Raw genomic sequence first — 18,926 nt, 5'->3', positions numbered from 1 at the left:
ACAATAGCATTCTTCTCCATCTTCAAATATAAACCTCTACTATATTTGTCCTTGTTATTATTCTTCTACTTATAATATCTCACAACTCAGAAAGCTTAAGAAAAAACATGTAAATATAACAGTGGTAGTATTACAGTATCACACTGATATTTTAGAGAGAAAAACAAATACATGCAAAAGAAAAACTTAGGAGAAGCTTTATCACTCTAATAAACAAATTAGAAGCTGAAAGCATTATATATATATAACAAAAAAAAAAATATACTTCTACATAATTTAGTTACCCTCTTGGACGGAAAAACATTCTTCTGATTCATCTCTAAGAGAGAAACTTTTTTACTGAAACTTTAAAAATGTCTTCCCAACACAAACAATAAGCAACAACTATTCCAAATTCAAATTTCAGAACCCAATTTGTCTTCCTCTATTTCCACCATTAAATCTAGCTCTTTTCCATCGCCTTTCATCAGCGATCCTCCCATAGATTTTCCGAATAAGGTATAGTTTATGAGACTGTTGAGCAATGACATTACCTGTAGAAGAAGTCTGACCAAGCATTATTCCATAACCATCGTCGAAAGATTCCATTCCTTGTGTAAGAAGTTGCCAGAACAATGCTCCGCTTGCAGGACCGCCTCTTTTAGCAGACGAATATATCTTGTAGTACACGGTACGGAAGAGTTGGTCTCTTTGATTTGTATTGTAACTTGAATCCTTGAATGACTTTCCAAATTCTGCTACAAGTATTGGTTTCTTCAGTGCATATTGTGCATCTAGGAAATGAGCACTTAGCCAGTTGTTCAAAAATGCTACCTGATCTTCCTCGTTTGTACTTGACACCCTGTTTGTGCAATCATAAAAGAACCATTACATCTGTTACTGATACAAACATCAACAAGAAAGTTACCAAATACTAAGTTCTTGTTCTAGAGGCCTAACAAATTTGAGTAAATAGTCATTTTTATGTTTGGTTGCTTTGTTATTTTAGTTACCATTGATCGGGATAACAGTGAACGGTTGCAAAATCAATGTTTGGGACTCGATTATTGGCAATGAAATCTGTTCCAATATTGAAACCAGGATTCAAGCTTGTCCTTTGTGGTGTTGATTGTCCGTAAAAACCTTCAAGTCCAGCTTCCAATAAGTGATTCCTGTCAATTGACTTCACTAAAGAAGCCATTTCCGTGATCCAATCCTATAATCAAAAAGTTAAACATACCGTGAAATCAGGCCCGTGATTTGTGAAATTTGTCCAAATCATATTGGGCCACAATACTATTTCTAAAAGTTTTCTTCTACCACAATAAAATAAGTCAAAAGAGGAAAAGATAGAATAAAAGAAAAAGGGGTGGAATAAAGAAAAGAACAACAAATAAGTAAAGAATAGTTTTATTTTATTTTTTGTGAAAATTAAAATATTTGACCTGAATAGTCCTTCCTGAAGGATCTGATGTACACCTAGGTTCATTCATAAGCTCCCATGCCATGATTGTTGAGTCATCTTTGTAATGAATTCCAGTAAAACTGTTGTATCTGTTAAGAACAGTCTGTTCAAGAATGCAGGACAATTAAATTAGATGAAATTATGTTATCCTAAGACCAAAACTATATTATATATTGTTATACAAGTATTAGCATATCAAATAAAACAGAACTTGTACTAACCTTAACATGGTTGATGTAGAAACCTTTAACAACAGGGTTTCTAAAGAAATCATCATCTGATGTCAAATACTGTCCATTGTTAGTTCTAGCCCAGTTCACATACTGCTTCTTCCCTCCAAAACTCTCATAATTGTTCACCAAACTCAGTATGAGCTTGATTTTATACTTTCTAGCCTCAGATATAACAAAATCCAACCCCTTCAAACCAACAAACAGAGAAAATCAGAAAACAAAAAATACATTCAACTACCAAATGAACAATTTTTAACTATGAGAAATACCTTAAACATTTGCTCATTATAGAAGCCAGGAGAATATTGTAAAGGACTATAACCACCATCACTGAATGCCCAAGTTCTAGCAACAGTAAGGCCATGACTTGTTGCTTCATGGAAGGCATTTGAAACCTTGTATCTCTGAGATGGATCAGAAGCTGTATACATTAACCAGTAAGCATTGAAGCCATTTGCATAGTAAGGGTTACCATTTAACATGAAGTGAATGCCTCTTGTTCTGACAAAACCATCACCAGCTTCTACACTGCCTTGATGGACTAAAATGGCCAAAAGAAACAATAAACAAAAATGCTTCATCTTTGGTTCAATCTCCTACTCTCTTGCTAGATACACTAACACTATCTATGTGTATGGGGGAACTTCTCTAGTTTGTTGTTTATATACTTAGATTTAGTAAAGTTAGTATAGTGCTAACAGGTAAGAGAATTTTTTTGCTTTTGGCATATTTAATTTCACGGTGAAATTGACATAATTATGTCGGTCATTTCAATTTTAACAAAAACTAGAATCCTATATAATAATATGGCATTACACACAATTTAATATCAATATAGTTTTTGGATTGAACTTTGAACTTTTTTAAATGAAAAAAATCCAATAGGTTGTGGGATGAAATAAAAAAATCAACTTTAAATTTTATTAACTATAATTAATAAAAATATTTAAGTAAATAAAATTTATTTATTATTAAAATCAAAACAATTTATTTATTTTTTTGAAAATTATACAAAACTTAAATGAAACATTAAAAATGAGACGAAATAAATAAATAATAATAATAAAAATAAAAATAAAAAAAAGTTGATGCTGGTGTAATTACTTGTTTGAAGTTAATGGTAGGTAATTTATAAATGTGTCTGCAACTGTTTTTTGAGCTTTTAACTATTTTGACTTTAATGAGCTTCGAAGTCTTAAGATCTCAAATAAAGTTTTTGTGAAAAATATATTAACCTTTTTGAAGTGCACCGACAAAAACCAATGTTCAATAGATTTAGCTCACTGCAGTTATTATAAAAAAAATAACTATTTAAGTATTAAAAAATATAATAAGTGCAATTAACTTTTTAGATTTTATACAAAATATAAATTAAATTTATTAAACTAATTAAATCAATTAAATTAATTATTTTTAATATCAAACCTTTAACTATGTATTAGAAATAATAATACTAAATAAATAAAAATGATCAACTTTTACATCAAAATTTAAGACCTTTTTATTTATAATAATTACTACAGAGAGTACATTAAAGACTTTTTTACTTATAATAATTATGCAATAGAGAAATATGGAGTACATGCATGGCTGAATAGTACTCGAGTCTGTAGCACTAGTACGTGTAAACATTTAGTATTTTTCCCTTGATATTTTCTTTTACAATCTCTATATAGCATCTGATCCACCACGTGGCATAGTATGGTATTGTAGCAGCAGCATACTTCTGAGGGCCAACACATGCAATTTATTGTGTCATATCTTCTTTACTTTGGCATTGTTCCTTGCTGCCCCATCCAAGATTTGGTTGTAAGTACTAAGTAGAATCAATAATGGTTGTCGATAGTTATTAAAATGTTGGATTATTTAGAGACTGAGCCATGTTCATGTGGGAACAGAATTGATAGCTACTAAAATGGGTAGTAGCTTGTGTGTGCTGCAATAATCACGGAAAATGGTGGGGACAAGTAGCATAACGCGTGGGTCAACAATTCACGTTTCCTTTCATAACTTTCACTTTGAGACACCATCACGTGCTTTGGCGGATTTGGATTTGGATTTTGAATTGGACTTGGATTTGGTCTGCTCTAAAAACCATATGGAATTCAATTGAATTACTCATACCATGCATTTCACAAATATTAGAGTGGCATTCATGCAATAACACAACATAAGAATTTGAGTTCATAATTGAACAAGGTTATATTGTATAAATTATAATATTATTTTCACCAAAAAATAAATCAAATTACTATTACATCTGTCTCCACATATATTTAATAATGTACAATAATTAAGAAAAATCATTTTTATATTAAATATGTCAATAATGTATTTTTTTTCAAAATTATCCTTCAATTTTTAAAAGAGAGAAATAGTTGATCTTTTAAATCTTTACATTTAATTTAAGGTATTTTTGTGAAAATTTAAGCAATGTGCTTCTTGTAATTTGAAGAGAATCTTATATAAAGAACACTTTCTTTAAGCAAATATTAATAAATTAATTGTTAAGTTAGTTTTTCCAAATTTAAATCCCAGAAACCTCCTTTTTAAATCTCATTTCCTTAGTTGAACTGAACTATATACGCAGCACAAGACAAATTATTTTTACATGAGGATCTTACGGGTAGAGTATATTAATATTACAATAACTTAGCATCTACCACCGTACGACACTGACTACTTCCCAACTATCCTCCGAGTAGAGGTAAATACAACCTATCCTCCAATATTAAATATTATTGATTTCACATAATTTTATTTAAGCCTAATATTTTTCATATTAGTGTTCTTCTTCTAAATTCTTCTTGGGTTCCCAACCTATCCCCCAAACACCTTTGTTTTCTACTTTCTAGGGTAATCAATGAATAGCAAATAATTGAAAAACAAATTTCTCATTGATATATAAAGATAAACTTCTAAGCAACCTTTTACTACAATTTGTATTCTACTGATCTGCTAATTCACCAACGAACAACAGACAGACACAGCACAAAAAGTAGATTTGACTTTTATTAAGTAGATCAAACAAACATTCAGAGGAGAGGACAATCAAATTCTATTTCTAAGTGTAAAATTGCTCAGCAAAGAACCTGCTGCTATAATGCACTGTGCCAGATTTATCAGATTCAAAACATTCCAGTAAAAACTACCTAAAATAATTTCCATTGAAAGTCACATTTATATATCTAGATTATGCACACACTCAGGATGCCAGAAAATTGTAACTGATCTAAGAGATGAGTTGACCACACAGTGGCATGTATAACTTTTATTTTTCTCTCCTAAAGTATCTGAGTAACAAGGATTTGCAGTTAGTGACTATGGGGGGAATTACTCAGTTGTATCATCGTGTTCGGGAACCAGATGATCTTCTGCGGAGGATGATCCTCTACCCACTGGGAGATAAGACCATGCTATTGCTGCAGTACCAAGTGAAATCACAGTCGTAATACCCCAAATCCATTTCTGCCTCCTACTCTTTCTTTGTCTCTCGCGTCGTGCCATTTCTACACAACAGAAATCACATAAATGAGATTGAAAATTAAGCAAGCTGAATAAAACATGACATACTTTAAGCTGTGAACAAGGTAATGCCATGTTTGCAAATAGGATGTTATAGTTTTGTGTTTTGGTGCAAAGAGAATATCATCTAGTCCATGAAAAACCACACGTTCCGACTCATATCAAAGCCATTAAGAAAAATCTTCTATACTTGAATAATGGAGTTGGACCCACTAGAATAAAAGTAGTTTCAATTAGTTATGCTTCCCCTAACTAAAGCATCTGAGGTGTGTCGTCTAAATACAACAAAAACCAATAACAAATAATACCTCCCAGAAGACATCAGAACAAATCAAGGCAAAATTAAACTTTTGCCATCTAGCAAGTAAACAACCACCAGTCTATAAAGGCGTCATTCCATGCAAAATTCAATTTTGTTATAAGACCCCATGTACCTTTAATTCAGGATGCATTCAAGTAAACTATTAATAAAACAACTATTCCACAGCCATAACTATTAATAAAGAACCCAAGTAGTCAAGAGTCGCCATAGATGTGCAAGTCTAAACTATTAATAAAACAACTATTCCACAGCCATAACTATTGACCAGATACAAGATATTCAGTCAACAGCTTAAAATTTAGTCCATCCAGATTCTAAATTATGTATGTGTCAATTTAAATGCACAGCAAGACAAGTGTTATGACAAACAATTATAGACCAAATATCCACTGGTTGAATAGATATATCCAATTATACATAGAAAAGTTAGCTATGCATTTATACGATCCAAACAATTATAGACCAAAGATATGATGATATAAGTCTCACCGACTGCTTCCTGGTTTCTCTGAGACATCTCCCTATTCATGGTCTCATAACAGTGGAGACGTTCCAAGAGCCGAGCAATCTCAAAGTTCTTTGACTCCAGTTGAGCTTCCATCTCCATCTCTACCTCAGCCCTGACAGTTCCTCTCCCAATAGTATCTGATACAAACCTAGCAACATAAAGTTGTTGATATAGGTCTTCCACAGGGTCATAATTCGGCTGCTCACCCTCAGCAACAGCAGTAAGATCTGCAGGCAAAACAATTCCCGCTAGACACAACCCCTGCCTAATACTCTCCCATTGACTTTTCATGTTGTTGAGGGATTCTTCAGCTTGCTTCTGCTTTTCTATCTCCATCAATAGACTCAATCTCATTTCATGCAACTCAGCTTCAACATCATTGGCAGAATTTTGAGTAGCAGCATCTGATGATAGTTCTACAGGAAGAGAAGAAACAAGTAAGCTAATATATGACACAATATTTCTAAGAAACTCCATTACAGAAGTAATGATCCTCTCTTGCTCCCCTATTTAATCAGCATATGAAATATGCAATTAGAATGATATATCCATGGAAAACTGATATATCCCATTCATCCATTCATCATAGCAGCATGTCCAATAAGTTACGACACTGAGAAAACATAAGAAAAATTTAGCCTAGGATTGCCATGCATTTTCAAACTGAAAATTGGCAGTAAAGCTTATCCAGTTTACCTTCCCAAGCATCATAAAACTCCGCACCAGGACTGTTGAATTTCGCAGATTGGTCTGTCCCTGCATTCTCTTCCACATCCGTGTTACTAGTGAAACTCGTTGAATCTTGCAGGTCAAAGAAGTCTTCAATCTCGGAAAGTCTTTCAGAATTCAATGCAGGCCCATTATCCCTGACTATAACATTTGCTAAGCTACTATTCTCAGGTTCTCTGTGTCCATTCACCACCTCACTCCCATTGCTTCTATCAAATTCACCACCGCAGACACCATTCGCATTCTCCTCTTCAACAAGTCTAGGGTTTATAAAATTGAATTGTAGATCACCAGCTGAACTTGCAACCACAGTATCAAAGCTCTTATCATTGACCTTTTCATCACCAGAAACGTTCTTCTTGGACAACACACTGGCCTCAGACGAACTCTTGAGTAGGCACGGGCCACGGCGTTTATGGTTAACGATGTATGGTGAAGGAGGGAAAGAAGAAGGCGTATCAGCAACCGGAAGTGGCTTCACCTCAGGGGTTGTATAAAGTGCTGGCTTTAACGGAGGACGAGGGACATTACTTTTCGCAGCTGGAGCACTAGTAGTCCTCTCAAGTGCCTGAGATTTTGGTACAGGCATTGAAGTTGGAATTGGTTTATCAATTGGCTTGGAAGCTCCAGTCTCTAAAAACCTATCCAATGCTATTGCAGTAAAAGCCGGCATATCTGCAAATTATAGACATATAAATCATAAATGCGAATACTTAAGAACTCAAAAAATCTTCCCACTCAAACATACTATTTAGCACCTATAAACCTAGTTGGATTGACTTATTTGATTATTTGAGCTTATCTACTAGCTTAAGATATCTCCATATGTTGTTTTCAACTAACTTATTAAAACAGTTTACAACTTACATGGAATAGCTTATACATAAACAGATATGCTAAGACCTTATGCTATAAGCACTTAATAAAAGTGTTTATTCAAACAGACCTATATCAATATTCAATAGAAATCCCTAATGCTGCAGCTATCATTAATAAATGGTAAAATCTAAAATCAAATTAGATATTGTCTTTCTGGGTAGAAGGAGAAAAGAAGAGAAGCAACCAAGCAAGGAAGAGTTGAGTTGTTTTGTTATACCAATAACATAACAATAACAATATTTACATATAAATTTCTCCAGAAAACTAAGGAGAAAATAATAAAATAAAATAAAAAGAATGAACGAAATTCAAAATCCAAACCGCCAAAGTCATTGAAGAAACATAAACGGGGCGAGTTAAAAAAAAGAATAAAAAAGAAAGGTGTAAAGGCGAGAGAAATGGAAAAAGAAAAAACCTGACAGGAAAGAGAGGAAGCGGCGGGAAGGTGCAGAGGCGTACTACGAAAGAAGCTGATGCTGCATATTTAACGGAAGTTTCTCGATGTTTAAGTAGCGCTAGTAGTATTTAGGACCTAACTTCTTTGTGTGTTTTATTAAGTTTTGCTTTGGAATTTTCTCACTCTCTAGAATTTGGGAAACTTTTTTTCTCGGCAAAATTTTGTTTGGGAGTTTCTGGTGTAGGGGTTGAGGGGGACCTTACCACCTTATTCTCTAGCGCTCTTTCTCTTTATTCTTTACAAAAATTTATCCTATGTCTACGTTTTTATATTTAAACCCCACCAGTTTCTGAAAATACTAAAAAAAACAATTTTTTTATTATTTTACTAAATCCAAAATCAATTTTTTTATTATTTTAACATTTTCAGAACCAATAAAAAGAATTTCTAGTATATGAAAGTTTTTTAGTATATTACGAAAAACGGAAAACTTGTATTTTCGAATTTTTTTTTTCAATTTTTTCAACGGTACACTTTTTTTTTTAATAATTAATACACCATAAATATTTTAAATAATAATACACCATAAATAGTTATTAATTAACACAACATAAATACACCATTAAATAATTAATACACCATTAATAGACCATAATAATTAATGATTGACAGATTCTTTCAGATAATAAATACTAATATAATAAAAAATTAAAACAAAAAATTTATTTAAAAAATATTTATAAAGAAGAAAAATCAAACAACTACTAAAAAATTTGTGGATGAAGTTTTCTGATAATTTTCGAAAATGTCACGTTGAAATTTGCTGGTAGTGTATTTTTTTGAAAAACTATAAATTTATCAGTTCTCGGAGAACTTCAAAAATAATTTTCAGAAATAATGTTCTATACCAAAAAATTTTATACAAATTTTTTAGAGTTGAAGTTGTGTTACAAGAAATTGAAAAAAAGTTTACGAAAAAAAATAAACTTTGACACTCAATGTCCCAAAAAATTTGATACTCAGTGTTCCAAATATATATTAGGATATTTCAGTCTTTTCTTTTACATTTTTGGAGGTGTATGGATAAAGGAAAAGATATACGGTAAAATTTTTATTCTTTACCTCGTTCTATTATCTTTTTGGGTTATAAATGCTATATTTTGTGGACCTTACCTGGCCTAGCCCAATTAGAGTTTGGGTTATTTATGAGTCCAATCCACGGAGCACCCAGATCAAAGTACAGACTAGGATTCTATTTCAGAATATTTTACAATAAATCACAATTTTAATTCTTATAAGATGATGTCAGTTTGATTCTTAACTCAGTAATAAATTTAAATTAATTTTTGAATCATCAAAATATCATTCAGTTTAGTCTCTGACGTTATAACAATTATAAATTATTTTAGCAGTCAATTGTATCTTTTACGAACTTTTGTAACAGTGCGTTTGTATTTTTAAATGACTATTTTAATGATTTGAGAACTGATGATAGATTTTTTGTTATATAAGAGACTAAAATGACTTTATCATATAAGATACTAAAATATGGTTTACGCTATATATTTTAAATGATTATTTTAATGATTTCTGAACTGATTTTAGATTTTTGTTAAATAAAAAACTAAAATCAGATTACCATGAAATACTAAAATATGGTTTACCCAATATATTTTACCCCGCACCTTATAGTTTGTACTCCACTTATACCTTGTACTCCACAATTTTAAAGAAAGCATCAACAAATTTGATTAAAGTTTCTCTTTTTTCAAAAACATGCATTGTTAAATCAAAAAATTTGATTTAAATTTTTTAAAATACAAATTTGTTTTGGATTTAAGTATCATAAAATACATATTTTTAAAAAAACTTAAATTTTTAAAATATATTAATGTTTCGAAAAACATTAATTTTGAATTTTTCAGAATACAAATTGAAGATGGTAGAGTAGGACAATTTAAAAAAAAATGTTAAAATAGGTATTGTGTGAAATGTGGAGTAGGAGTATAATGAAATGAGTATGGGGCAAATCTGAAAATTTATCTTCATTTGATAGAAATAGTCTAAACTTTGTAGAGAAGTTCACCACATGATTCACTTCCAATGAAAATCACTAATAAAAAATTCGTCGACTTACCAAACAACTCCAAATGTGAGCCACTTGCGCAGAATTTGAGTGAATAAAGCAAGCTCCATTCAAATGAATGTTCCTCTATTCACCCCAATTTCGTCATTAATCTGATCTATATATTTACACATAGGCCTTAAGCACATAAATAAATTTATTTCATAATATCCAATTGGATTCAACAGGCAGACGAACATACATGTATACCTATCAATGATGAAGAACAAAATCATTTATACTTTGATCTCATCCTTTTATGAAAATTGATATGAAAGTGATCAAACTCTAATTTTTACATGAAATTAATAGCACTAACATTTGAGTTCTAAACGTGAGCAAAGCCATATCATTTGTAATAGATTACAGGCTTATTCAAATCAGAATCCCACATGCCTCCTTCCTTCATATACTCAACATATCTTGCAAATTCAGGCTTAGATGTTGCCTTTTTCTTCTTACTCCGAAAATCAAAAAAGTTGAAAATTGGGTGAGTATTTTTCTCCTTTTGATCACTACTTGATTTCTTTGTGGGGTTTCTTTGTAGATTAATATCTCCAAAGTTTGAAACCATATCCATTTTTGCCTTTGAATTTGATGGCCCTGATGACACACTTGTGCTTCTCATCAACTCCTCATTTGAAATCCCATTTCCAACAAATTCTTTATCTAATTTCTCATACCCTCTTCTAGTACTATTGGATTTAAACATGTTTGAATCTTGTTCTATGAAAAAACAAGATTTTTAGTCTTTGATTGATGGATTAAAAATGTGAAGATATGAAATTGGTTAATGGTTGGTGACTTGTAGCACTTACCATAATATAAGTGGTTTATATATTCTATGATGTAAGGTTTGCTTCGCTAGTTGTTTATTAATTTGTATATGCAATGTTTGTCTTTCTCGTTGTTTTTAATGTTTTTCTTTATACGTGGTTTGAAAACATGATAGTGATGCGATTTCTATTGACTTTTTGTGCCATCCACAACAAAATTCCGCATACAATTAAACGCAAGTTACGTCGTGAACCAAGAAAAAAAATTAAAATAAATTGTGAATATGTGTCAATTTAGTCTTACTTTTTCCCGGTACACCAAGCTTGATTTACGTAGTCAAAGTGACCCTAACCCAACGGTGTGTCCTTCGAAAAGTTCTATAGTTATATACTTCTATTGATTGCACATGAATTATGAAATATTGAAACATTCAAAATAAATTGTTGGGAGAGTAGACCAGCACGGCACTATGACTGCAAAAAAAATTAAATCAATGGTAATGGGTCGGATATTTTTTATGCTTCTAATAAAAGTAATTTTATTTGATTGTTATGAATTAACTCAAGTGATAAATAATGGTATTATTAAATCCAACATATGTCTCAAGTTCAAACTATGGACCTCATAGTTTTTTAACCAAAAAAATCCTCATGTTAATTGTGAACAATTAATTAATTAATATTATTTATTTATGTTAAACGCATTGTATTGTAGTAATGATTTTGCAATTGTTTACTCTCATACCATATATAATAAGTTCCGTTAATCATTGTCATCCTGATTAAAATAATTTAAAAATACGTATTAAAATATAAAAAATGTTATACTACCTTTTTTTATGAATGTTTATTATTTTGTTGTCAAATAAAAATAATGTTAATTGTATTAAAAAATTATATAATCGATATTAATTATGTGAATGATTTTATAAATATAATAATAAAAATTAAATATTATTAATGATTGTGATTGATGACTTTTTATATCGTATATATAAATTAGAGTAATTTTAAAAAAATTATCGGTATCTGTTTCAGAAAATTATGAAAAGCTTAAGACAGAAATAAACAAAAGCAAATCTATTCATACTATCACAACATAGGCAAAATCATGTTAGTTAAGGATTTCTATTATATCAGTGCAAATATGAACATCAATCCATTGTCGTCCAGCGGTTAGGATATCTGGCTTTCACCCAGGAGACCCGGGTTCGATTCCCGGCAATGGAATGCTTTTTTATTTCGATGTAGCAACGTTTATTTCCCGAGGAAATTGGTTTTTTCTTACACTTAAGTAGCCTCCGAAATCTCATGTAAATAAAAATCTCTTAATATTTTTTCAGAAAAATTGAATTTTAGTTCATTTTTATGATTGGTTATCTTTTAAGTAATTTAATTATTTCCTTAATAGATCAAAATTTCCGAATTAAACTCAAATCATCATCAAGAAGAGGGTGTTGTTAACATTTAAAAAAATAAATAAAGGAGCCAGTGTTGTTAACATTTGTTGTTTCCTAAAAAAATTTATATTGATTTACAATTAATTGTCTCAGAAAAATTGCAAACATAGATCTTAAGTAGAAATCATCTTCATTTCAAAAATTGAGTTTCATTTAAAAAAGAGAAAAGACATACAAAGATTAAAACAAAATTAATGATATAAAAATGAACCATAAAGAGTTTTTTTTTTAATATATGAGTGGTTAGTCACACATTGACAAAAAATGGAGGTTATATTGGATATATAAGGAGAATGACCCATAAACCTAATGCCTTAAGGTTTTGAGTTGAGATGTGGAGTCTAAGTCTCTTATGATTTCTTGTTTAGTCCATTTTGAAAAATCTCTGATTCACTTATATATACTTACCATAAAATGTTTATGAAATTATTGTTGCTACTCAATTTTTTTTATAAACGAATTTAAATTATATTCTAATTTTATAGATATATAGAAAAAAGATGATTGATATAATTAATTTATAAATGTTATACAAATCATTGAGTTTGGAATGATAAAGTGAATTGGTGGTTATGAATAATAATGTAGGGAATAGAGTGATCAGAGGTAAAGATTTCCATTCTACACCAACAAAATAACAACTCATACTTGCTATTTAGAAAAAATAAGAAAACATTATTAGTTAACTGAATTAATTTTCAAAATCATTTTTGATTCAAATAAAAAAGACAAATTTTTCAATTGTCATTTAGAGTTTGTTTTTTTTTAATCTTAAAAAGGATGATAAATATCACCATAGTTATTAACAGTTTTTAAATTAATTTATAAACGCCAATAATGGGTAGCTAACCATGTATTGTGTTTAGGTTATACAGAGAAATAAAAATGAATCTTCGAAGTCACAAATTCAAATGAAGAGGACATGCAAAATCAAGAATAACAAAAGACAACCGCAGATATACGACGAAAACAAAAAGGTTTAGCAGGTGTGTCTGAATTGAGTAGAGATCCTCTTAAGAAGTGGAGGTATCCTTGCTCGTCTAAGTTGATTTCCTTTATTTTAAAGTACACGCCCAACTACAGGACTGTAGAACTACATATATATGTCCCTTTAAAGACAACCAAATTGTTGTGTAGTCATTATCACGAAAATAAGCCATACGCCCACATAGAGCATGTTCTGATATTCAAGGTAACAGTATGAACACCAATGTAGCCCCAAAACTTATTGGAAACAAGAGCAGCCATCATCCTAGAAATTGCACATAAAAGGTACTCAGAAAAGAATTAAAATTAAGCCTTTGGAACTTTATCCAGCACAACGTTGTCAGGAAGGTTAATCTCTTGAGGTGTTTCATGAACATCGCCTTGTATCAAACCATGTTCGTCAAGACGAACAGACTTCTTGCCAAGAACTTTCACAAATTCAGTCTCATCCAGCTTTTTTGCATTTTCAGCAGCATGAGCCTGAGCTAAATTGGAATAATTTAAGGCGGATTGTGAGAAGAAGGTCATTTCATCTTCCGAGAGCTTCCTCAAGAACCTTGCTGGATTACCTCCCCAAACCTGCAAAACGAAAGATACATGTGATAATCGTAAATAAGCTGAAAACCTTCTGAACAATTCATATGAATTTAGGTCCAACTGAAACACTCCTAGGGATGAGTGTTCTATGTCAATTTCCACTGACAGTTGTAGGAAATTATAATATCTAAAACTATTTAATTCCAGTTTTAAAGAGAGGAAACAGAAAAGATCACACCCCCTTCTCTGAAGAAAAACAACGTGTTCATACAAACCTCTCCACAGGGGATCCTTGTATTCTGCCTGACAAGAGCTCCAGCAGCAACCATTGCATGTTTTTCAACATACACACCATCAAGCAAGGTTGCACCCATGCCAATGAATGCCTCATCCTCAACAGTGCATCCTTGTAAAACAGCGCTATGACCTAAATTCACAGTGCCAAATCCTTAGATAAAAGTTAACGCTAAAATCATGTTTAAGTCATTGACAAAATGATAACATATCCCTTTCACTCACCTACAGTGACATTATCTCCAATGATAGTAGGTAATACCTTTCCACTCAAATTAGACTTAGCAACATGAACAAGAGAATTGTCTTGTATGTTAGTAGAAGATCCAATAGTTATGCTGTTAACATCACCTTCACAGAAAAAATATCATTTAGTTAAAGGTAAAAAACAGCAACAGATCACAAATATCGGAAAGACAACGGGTGGGGAATATTAATACTAAACTCCATTTTATATGGACTACACAATGTGCATATAAGATGATTATGAGTGCATGCATACAATAAGATAGGCGCAACAGTTGTCCTTAACATTCCATTTGAATACAAATAGTTGAAGTTGAAGCAATGAAAAGTCGATGAAATTACTGTCAAAAGTGTGGTCATTTCCGTGTTACCCAAAGAGAGCAGAAGGAAGTACAATGCAGTTAGGACCTAGGGGTGTTCAATGGTTCGGCTAAACCCAATCCAACATGTCAAAACCCAATAACTGACCTAAACCATTTAACTTTTTTTATTTTTTCTTATTCATATTTTATTAGGTCTAAGTTTACTAAATAATATTAGCTTTTGAGCTATTGGAGAATTATTCAATTTATTGTATTATTGAAAAACTTACATAAACCTGATCCAACCCAAACCAAGGAATTTTGATTAGTTTGGTTAACGGGTTGCCAACCCCCGAACACCCCTAAATGCAGTAAGAAATAAGCTTCTAACTCCATCACTCAAAATAAGAATGCTTGGTCAACGTATCCAAATGGAAGGACGGGACATGTGGAACAAAGTAAAAATGGAGTGGAGTGGAAAGGTTTTGCCCATCAGTCTTGTTGTTTAGTAAAGGTATCCAAATGAAAGGACGGGACATGTAGAACAGAGTAAAAATGGAGTAGAGTGGAAAGGTTTTGCCCGCCAGTCTCGTTGTTTGGTAAAGATATCCAAATTGACTGAAAGTCATTTTCAAGCAATGGGATGACAGTCCTGAAGTGAATGAGTATCATTTCCACTTATAGTTCCGCCTTTTGTTGTTGCACAAAACGAGTGTTAACTATATTTTCATGTCAAATATTTCACTACCTAATATCAGATCAACCAAGCACACCCTAGGTCAAAGTTGACCAGTTTGTAATCCCCCACCCCTGCCGTCACACATCCATTTTTCCATTACAATGAAATTAAGAAGAAAACTCAGCATAAATTTAGTTAAATTTCAATATGATTGTCTAATCATGTATTTAGCCAAACCATATTTATGACAAACGAAAAGTAGAACCTAACATGAATTCTAAACCCTAATCGTGTTCAATTAATAACAATGAGAACCCAAAAACAGAATAAACTTAATAAAAATATTGGTGGATTTCAATTTCAATGGAATGAAAACCATGTAATGTATCTAAAAAAATAAGGAATCACTGAGTTGAAGGGAACTAGTGAATTTACCTCTGAGAACACATCCATACCAAATGGATGAAGATTGACCAATCTGAACATCACCAGTGATGGAAGCACTAGGGGCGATAAATGCATCCTTATGAACATAAGGAGTTTTGTTGAATACATTCATCAAAGGTCGATGCCTGGACACTGAATATGAATCGAAACCCTAATTAATAGTTTGCATAACAATTTACAGAAAAGTGTGTTTCAATTTCAATTTAAAACCCTAATTATGCAAAATATATAAAAATGAATAAACGAAATAGTTAATTGGTTGAGTAAGTGAAAGAGATATAAGCAGTAATAAAGTGTAGAAAAATGAATGAAAATGCGTAAAATGGAATGGGAGTGGAACGTACGTTGTTCTTGGAAGAAGTAGTTTCCTTGGAGACGGGAACCGAGACGATCAATGGCTTGACCGGTTTCGCGGATCCAGAATCCGACGGTGTAGAAAGCTTTGCCCAACGTTCCCATTTCTCAATCTGAATACAAGTGCGGTGTGGTGGCTGGTGGCTTCACTTGCAGTTACAGCGATCTTCACTCTTTTTCTCTTTTCTCAATTTCACATCTGTTTTGGTTACCACTTCCTACTTCAATTAATTACATCGCTAAAACTAAAATATTTTACAAATTACATTTATCTCTACTGCGTTTTAAGATTTTACTGCATCTTATTTTTTAGTGAAAAAATCAATTTCCCAGCAAGTAAAAGTTGTTTGAAACGATCCAAAATAAATTGAAATTATTATTGCAATATAATATTATTCTCTAAAATTATTATTAAATATCAGTCGTTTAATTTTAATAATTCAAAACTAACTTGAATAGATAATATCTCCTAAATTCGAATATGACTTAGTGTAAGTGTTTTTTTTACCAATTCATCAACTAAAAAAAATAGATTAATATATTTAAGAGTTAAATTGATGATTTATTTTAATTAAAATATTTATTTTATGCAATTCTAAATATTATATTTATTATTATGTTTCTTCGTATAATTTTTATTATATTTACATACCCAAAGTCTCTTACTATATGTATGGTATGTGACCGTATAAGAATTCAAATTTTCAGAGACAAAAAAAAAAAAAAAACCTTACAGTATAGAAATAATGTAGTATAAAAAATAATATAGTAATAAAATGTCAAAGTTTAAACAATTTAAGAATTTTTCTTCTTAAACTCTAGATTTTAAATTTATAAACGGTGGATCCTTGTAGTTGACTATGTATAAATATGTACCTAACATGATGAAATTGACTCTATCTTTATACTAAAATTAAAAGAAAAAAAAAAAAAGGTTTTGTCATTTTCAATTCTTATACTCTTATTACTTTTTGATCCCTAATGTTTGTGAATGAAAAAAAAATCATTTTCATAATATTCTCCTTTACTAATAAGAAAATTTTATCTTATACTCTAAATTTGTATTTTATCTTCACATTTTATACAAACTATTAATTTTATCCTTTTTTTCAATTTTGTTTCTAAACACTAAATTCAATTTGAGTTCTAGAAATTTTTTTTTAAAATTTTTTTTAATATCCAAATGTATTTTAAAAAATTTGAACTTTGTGTACTAAATAAATTTTTTAAAATTTTTTGATACACAAATGTGTTAAAAAAAATTTAGACTATGTGTATCGAAAAACATTTTTCAATATATAGATGTGTTTTAAAAAATTGAACTCGTATACTAAATTTTTTTTTAAAATTTTCTAAAACACAAATGTTTCCAAGTAAGTTCAAACTATTTTAAAATTTTTCAAACACATTTGTGTGTTCGAAAAATATTTCAAGTTTTTCAGAGCTCAAATATGAGGTAGAAGTATAATTTTGAAGGTATGAGATAAAATTTTCTACTAACAATTATGTCTCTCATCACAAATATCAAGTTTTATGATTTCTTTAATTTTTATAAGTTTATTAAAACGATAATAATGATTTTAGGAATACATAAATAAAAAATTGGCAAGACATAGAGATGTTATTTTACAATGGTGGTCTTGCTACTACCATCCACATGTTCCGATTGATAGATAGATTGTATAACTACCTTTGTTATAATTTTTACTGTAGTTTTAATTTGATTTGAACTTTTTTAATTTTGATTTATAATAAATAAAAAATTAAATTTACAAAAAGAATTAAATAAAAATGATGGTTTAATAATTTTTTAATTTTTATAAAATTTTACTATTTTATTTTCAGTCATTATAAAAAAATTCGTCAACTTTTAGTCTAATAATAATAAAAGTTTTGATGTTTAAAAATTTATATTTAATCTATTATTTGTTAAAAGAAATTTAAATTGTGTAAAAAAATTTCTTATCACGTCATAAACATTAGTGCATAAAATCATTAAAAAATTAGAAGGATAGACAGTAATTAGACAAAAATCAGAGTAAAAATAAAAAAAAAATAAAAATTCAAAGACTAAAAGTTAATAAAAATTTTCATAAAAATGGAATACAAAAATATAAAATTTTATAAAAACCAAAACTATATTTATCCATAAAATAAAATAAATAAAAAAAACAAAAACAAGACTCCAAATTCAAATTCCACACTAGACACCCAAATTCTTATAGGCGGTTTTCACGTACCAACAATGTTTTTTTGCATAATAAAGGAGAAAAAATAGAAGTAAATAGATAAATTAAGTGAAATGTTTCTAGTTACTACTCCATTCATGAATTTTGATGGTTTTAATATTGAAGATAGCTATTGTTTTTTTTACGAAAAATGCATAAAATAGGAGATTTAACCACATGCAAGTTATTGCGAGACAATGAGAGTAGTAATAAATTTTAGTTAATTACCACTAAATCTTATTTTTCTTTTATACAAAAAAAAATACAGTTTTTGTTAAACACTACTATTATTTTGTAAGTTTTCATAATCTCAATTGATTGTTAGTGTCAATAGATTGCAAATATCTATATCAATTTCAATAGGACCTCATGCACATTATCCAAATCTCTCAGGACTGGACTAGGCACAGTGGCTAACAACTCGCATGCATTAGCTAAAAACTAAGTTTACGGG

General features: G+C 30.3%; 4 protein-coding genes and 1 non-coding gene across 7 annotated transcripts; 1 reads left to right on the top strand and 4 right to left on the bottom strand.

The window, feature by feature from the left end:
* Positions 1–95: 95 nt before the first annotated feature.
* Positions 96–2,345, bottom strand: LOC101510548 (mannan endo-1,4-beta-mannosidase 7-like). Its single transcript, XM_004512014.4, has 5 exons — positions 1,947–2,345; positions 1,666–1,863; positions 1,425–1,547; positions 993–1,195; positions 96–841 (listed from the first exon to the last, which is right to left on the bottom strand). The coding sequence occupies exons 1-5, from the start codon at positions 2,256–2,258 to the stop codon at positions 403–405; spliced, it is 1,275 nt and encodes a 424-aa protein (XP_004512071.1). The 5' UTR covers positions 2,259–2,345; the 3' UTR covers positions 96–402.
* A 2,321-nt stretch (positions 2,346–4,666) lies between these two features.
* On the bottom strand, positions 4,667–8,317 carry LOC101510010 (uncharacterized). 3 transcript variants are annotated; one of them, XM_004512013.4, is made up of 4 exons: positions 8,061–8,317; positions 6,729–7,436; positions 6,014–6,448; positions 4,667–5,186 (listed from the first exon to the last, which is right to left on the bottom strand). In XM_004512013.4, exons 2-4 carry the CDS (start codon positions 7,432–7,434, stop codon positions 5,011–5,013), a joined length of 1,317 nt encoding a protein of 438 aa, XP_004512070.1. In that variant the 5' UTR covers positions 7,435–7,436; positions 8,061–8,317; the 3' UTR covers positions 4,667–5,010. The 3 variants fall into 3 exon arrangements, with proteins under 3 accessions (XP_004512070.1, XP_004512069.1, XP_027193377.1); XM_004512012.4 differs by having other exon boundaries at positions 8,056–8,316; XM_027337576.2 differs by lacking the exon at positions 8,061–8,317 and adding an exon at positions 7,962–7,992.
* Positions 8,318–10,511: 2,194 nt separating this feature from the next.
* On the bottom strand, positions 10,512–10,874 carry LOC101509690 (uncharacterized). The gene has a single exon (XM_004512011.4). It carries the CDS (start codon positions 10,872–10,874, stop codon positions 10,512–10,514), a length of 363 nt encoding a protein of 120 aa, XP_004512068.1.
* Positions 10,875–12,096: 1,222 nt separating this feature from the next.
* On the top strand, positions 12,097–12,168 carry TRNAE-UUC (transfer RNA glutamic acid (anticodon UUC)). Its single transcript has one exon. It is a non-coding gene; the product is annotated as a tRNA-Glu (tRNA).
* Positions 12,169–13,387: 1,219 nt separating this feature from the next.
* Positions 13,388–16,480, bottom strand: LOC101509369 (gamma carbonic anhydrase 1, mitochondrial). The gene is made up of 5 exons (XM_004512010.4): positions 16,235–16,480; positions 15,879–16,022; positions 14,442–14,567; positions 14,198–14,349; positions 13,388–13,964 (listed from the first exon to the last, which is right to left on the bottom strand). Exons 1-5 carry the CDS (start codon positions 16,347–16,349, stop codon positions 13,692–13,694), a joined length of 810 nt encoding a protein of 269 aa, XP_004512067.1. The 5' UTR covers positions 16,350–16,480; the 3' UTR covers positions 13,388–13,691.
* Between the last annotated feature and the right edge of the window lie 2,446 nt (positions 16,481–18,926).

The sequence above is a fragment of the Cicer arietinum genome, chromosome 8, assembly GCF_000331145.2.
Source record: "Cicer arietinum cultivar CDC Frontier isolate Library 1 chromosome 8, Cicar.CDCFrontier_v2.0, whole genome shotgun sequence".
Taxonomy (NCBI): Eukaryota; Viridiplantae; Streptophyta; class Magnoliopsida; order Fabales; family Fabaceae; genus Cicer; species Cicer arietinum.
The sequence above is the reverse complement of the archived record's forward strand: the minus strand, read 5'-3'. Positions and strand labels throughout refer to the sequence as shown.

Bases quoted from the DNA above. Each gene is read 5' to 3' on its own strand.
- LOC101510548 (XM_004512014.4), bottom strand. From the start codon at position 2,258: ATGAAGCATTTTTGTTTATTGTTTCTTTTGGCCATTTTAGTCCATCAA. The intron at 1,548-1,665 runs GTTAGTACAAGT...ATTCTTGAACAG, and splicing joins TCTACATCAACCATGTTAAG to ACTGTTCTTAACAGATACAA. The intron at 842-992 runs GTAACTAAAATA...TTGCACAAACAG, and splicing joins CACTGTTATCCCGATCAATG to GGTGTCAAGTACAAACGAGG.
- LOC101510010 (XM_004512013.4), bottom strand. From the start codon at position 7,434: ATGCCGGCTTTTACTGCAATAGCATTGGATAGGTTTTTAGAGACTGGA. The intron at 6,449-6,728 runs GTAAACTGGATA...CTCTTCCTGTAG, and splicing joins GTTTTATGATGCTTGGGAAG to AACTATCATCAGATGCTGCT. The intron at 5,187-6,013 runs GTGAGACTTATA...TCTGTTGTGTAG, and splicing joins GAGAAACCAGGAAGCAGTCG to AAATGGCACGACGCGAGAGA.
- LOC101509690 (XM_004512011.4), bottom strand. From the start codon at position 10,874: ATGTTTAAATCCAATAGTACTAGAAGAGGGTATGAGAAATTAGATAAA.
- LOC101509369 (XM_004512010.4), bottom strand. From the start codon at position 16,349: ATGGGAACGTTGGGCAAAGCTTTCTACACCGTCGGATTCTGGATCCGC. The intron at 14,350-14,441 runs GTGAGTGAAAGG...CTGTGAATTTAG, and splicing joins TGGAGATAATGTCACTGTAG to GTCATAGCGCTGTTTTACAA. The intron at 13,965-14,197 runs GTTTGTATGAAC...TTCGTTTTGCAG, and splicing joins CAAGGATCCCCTGTGGAGAG to GTTTGGGGAGGTAATCCAGC.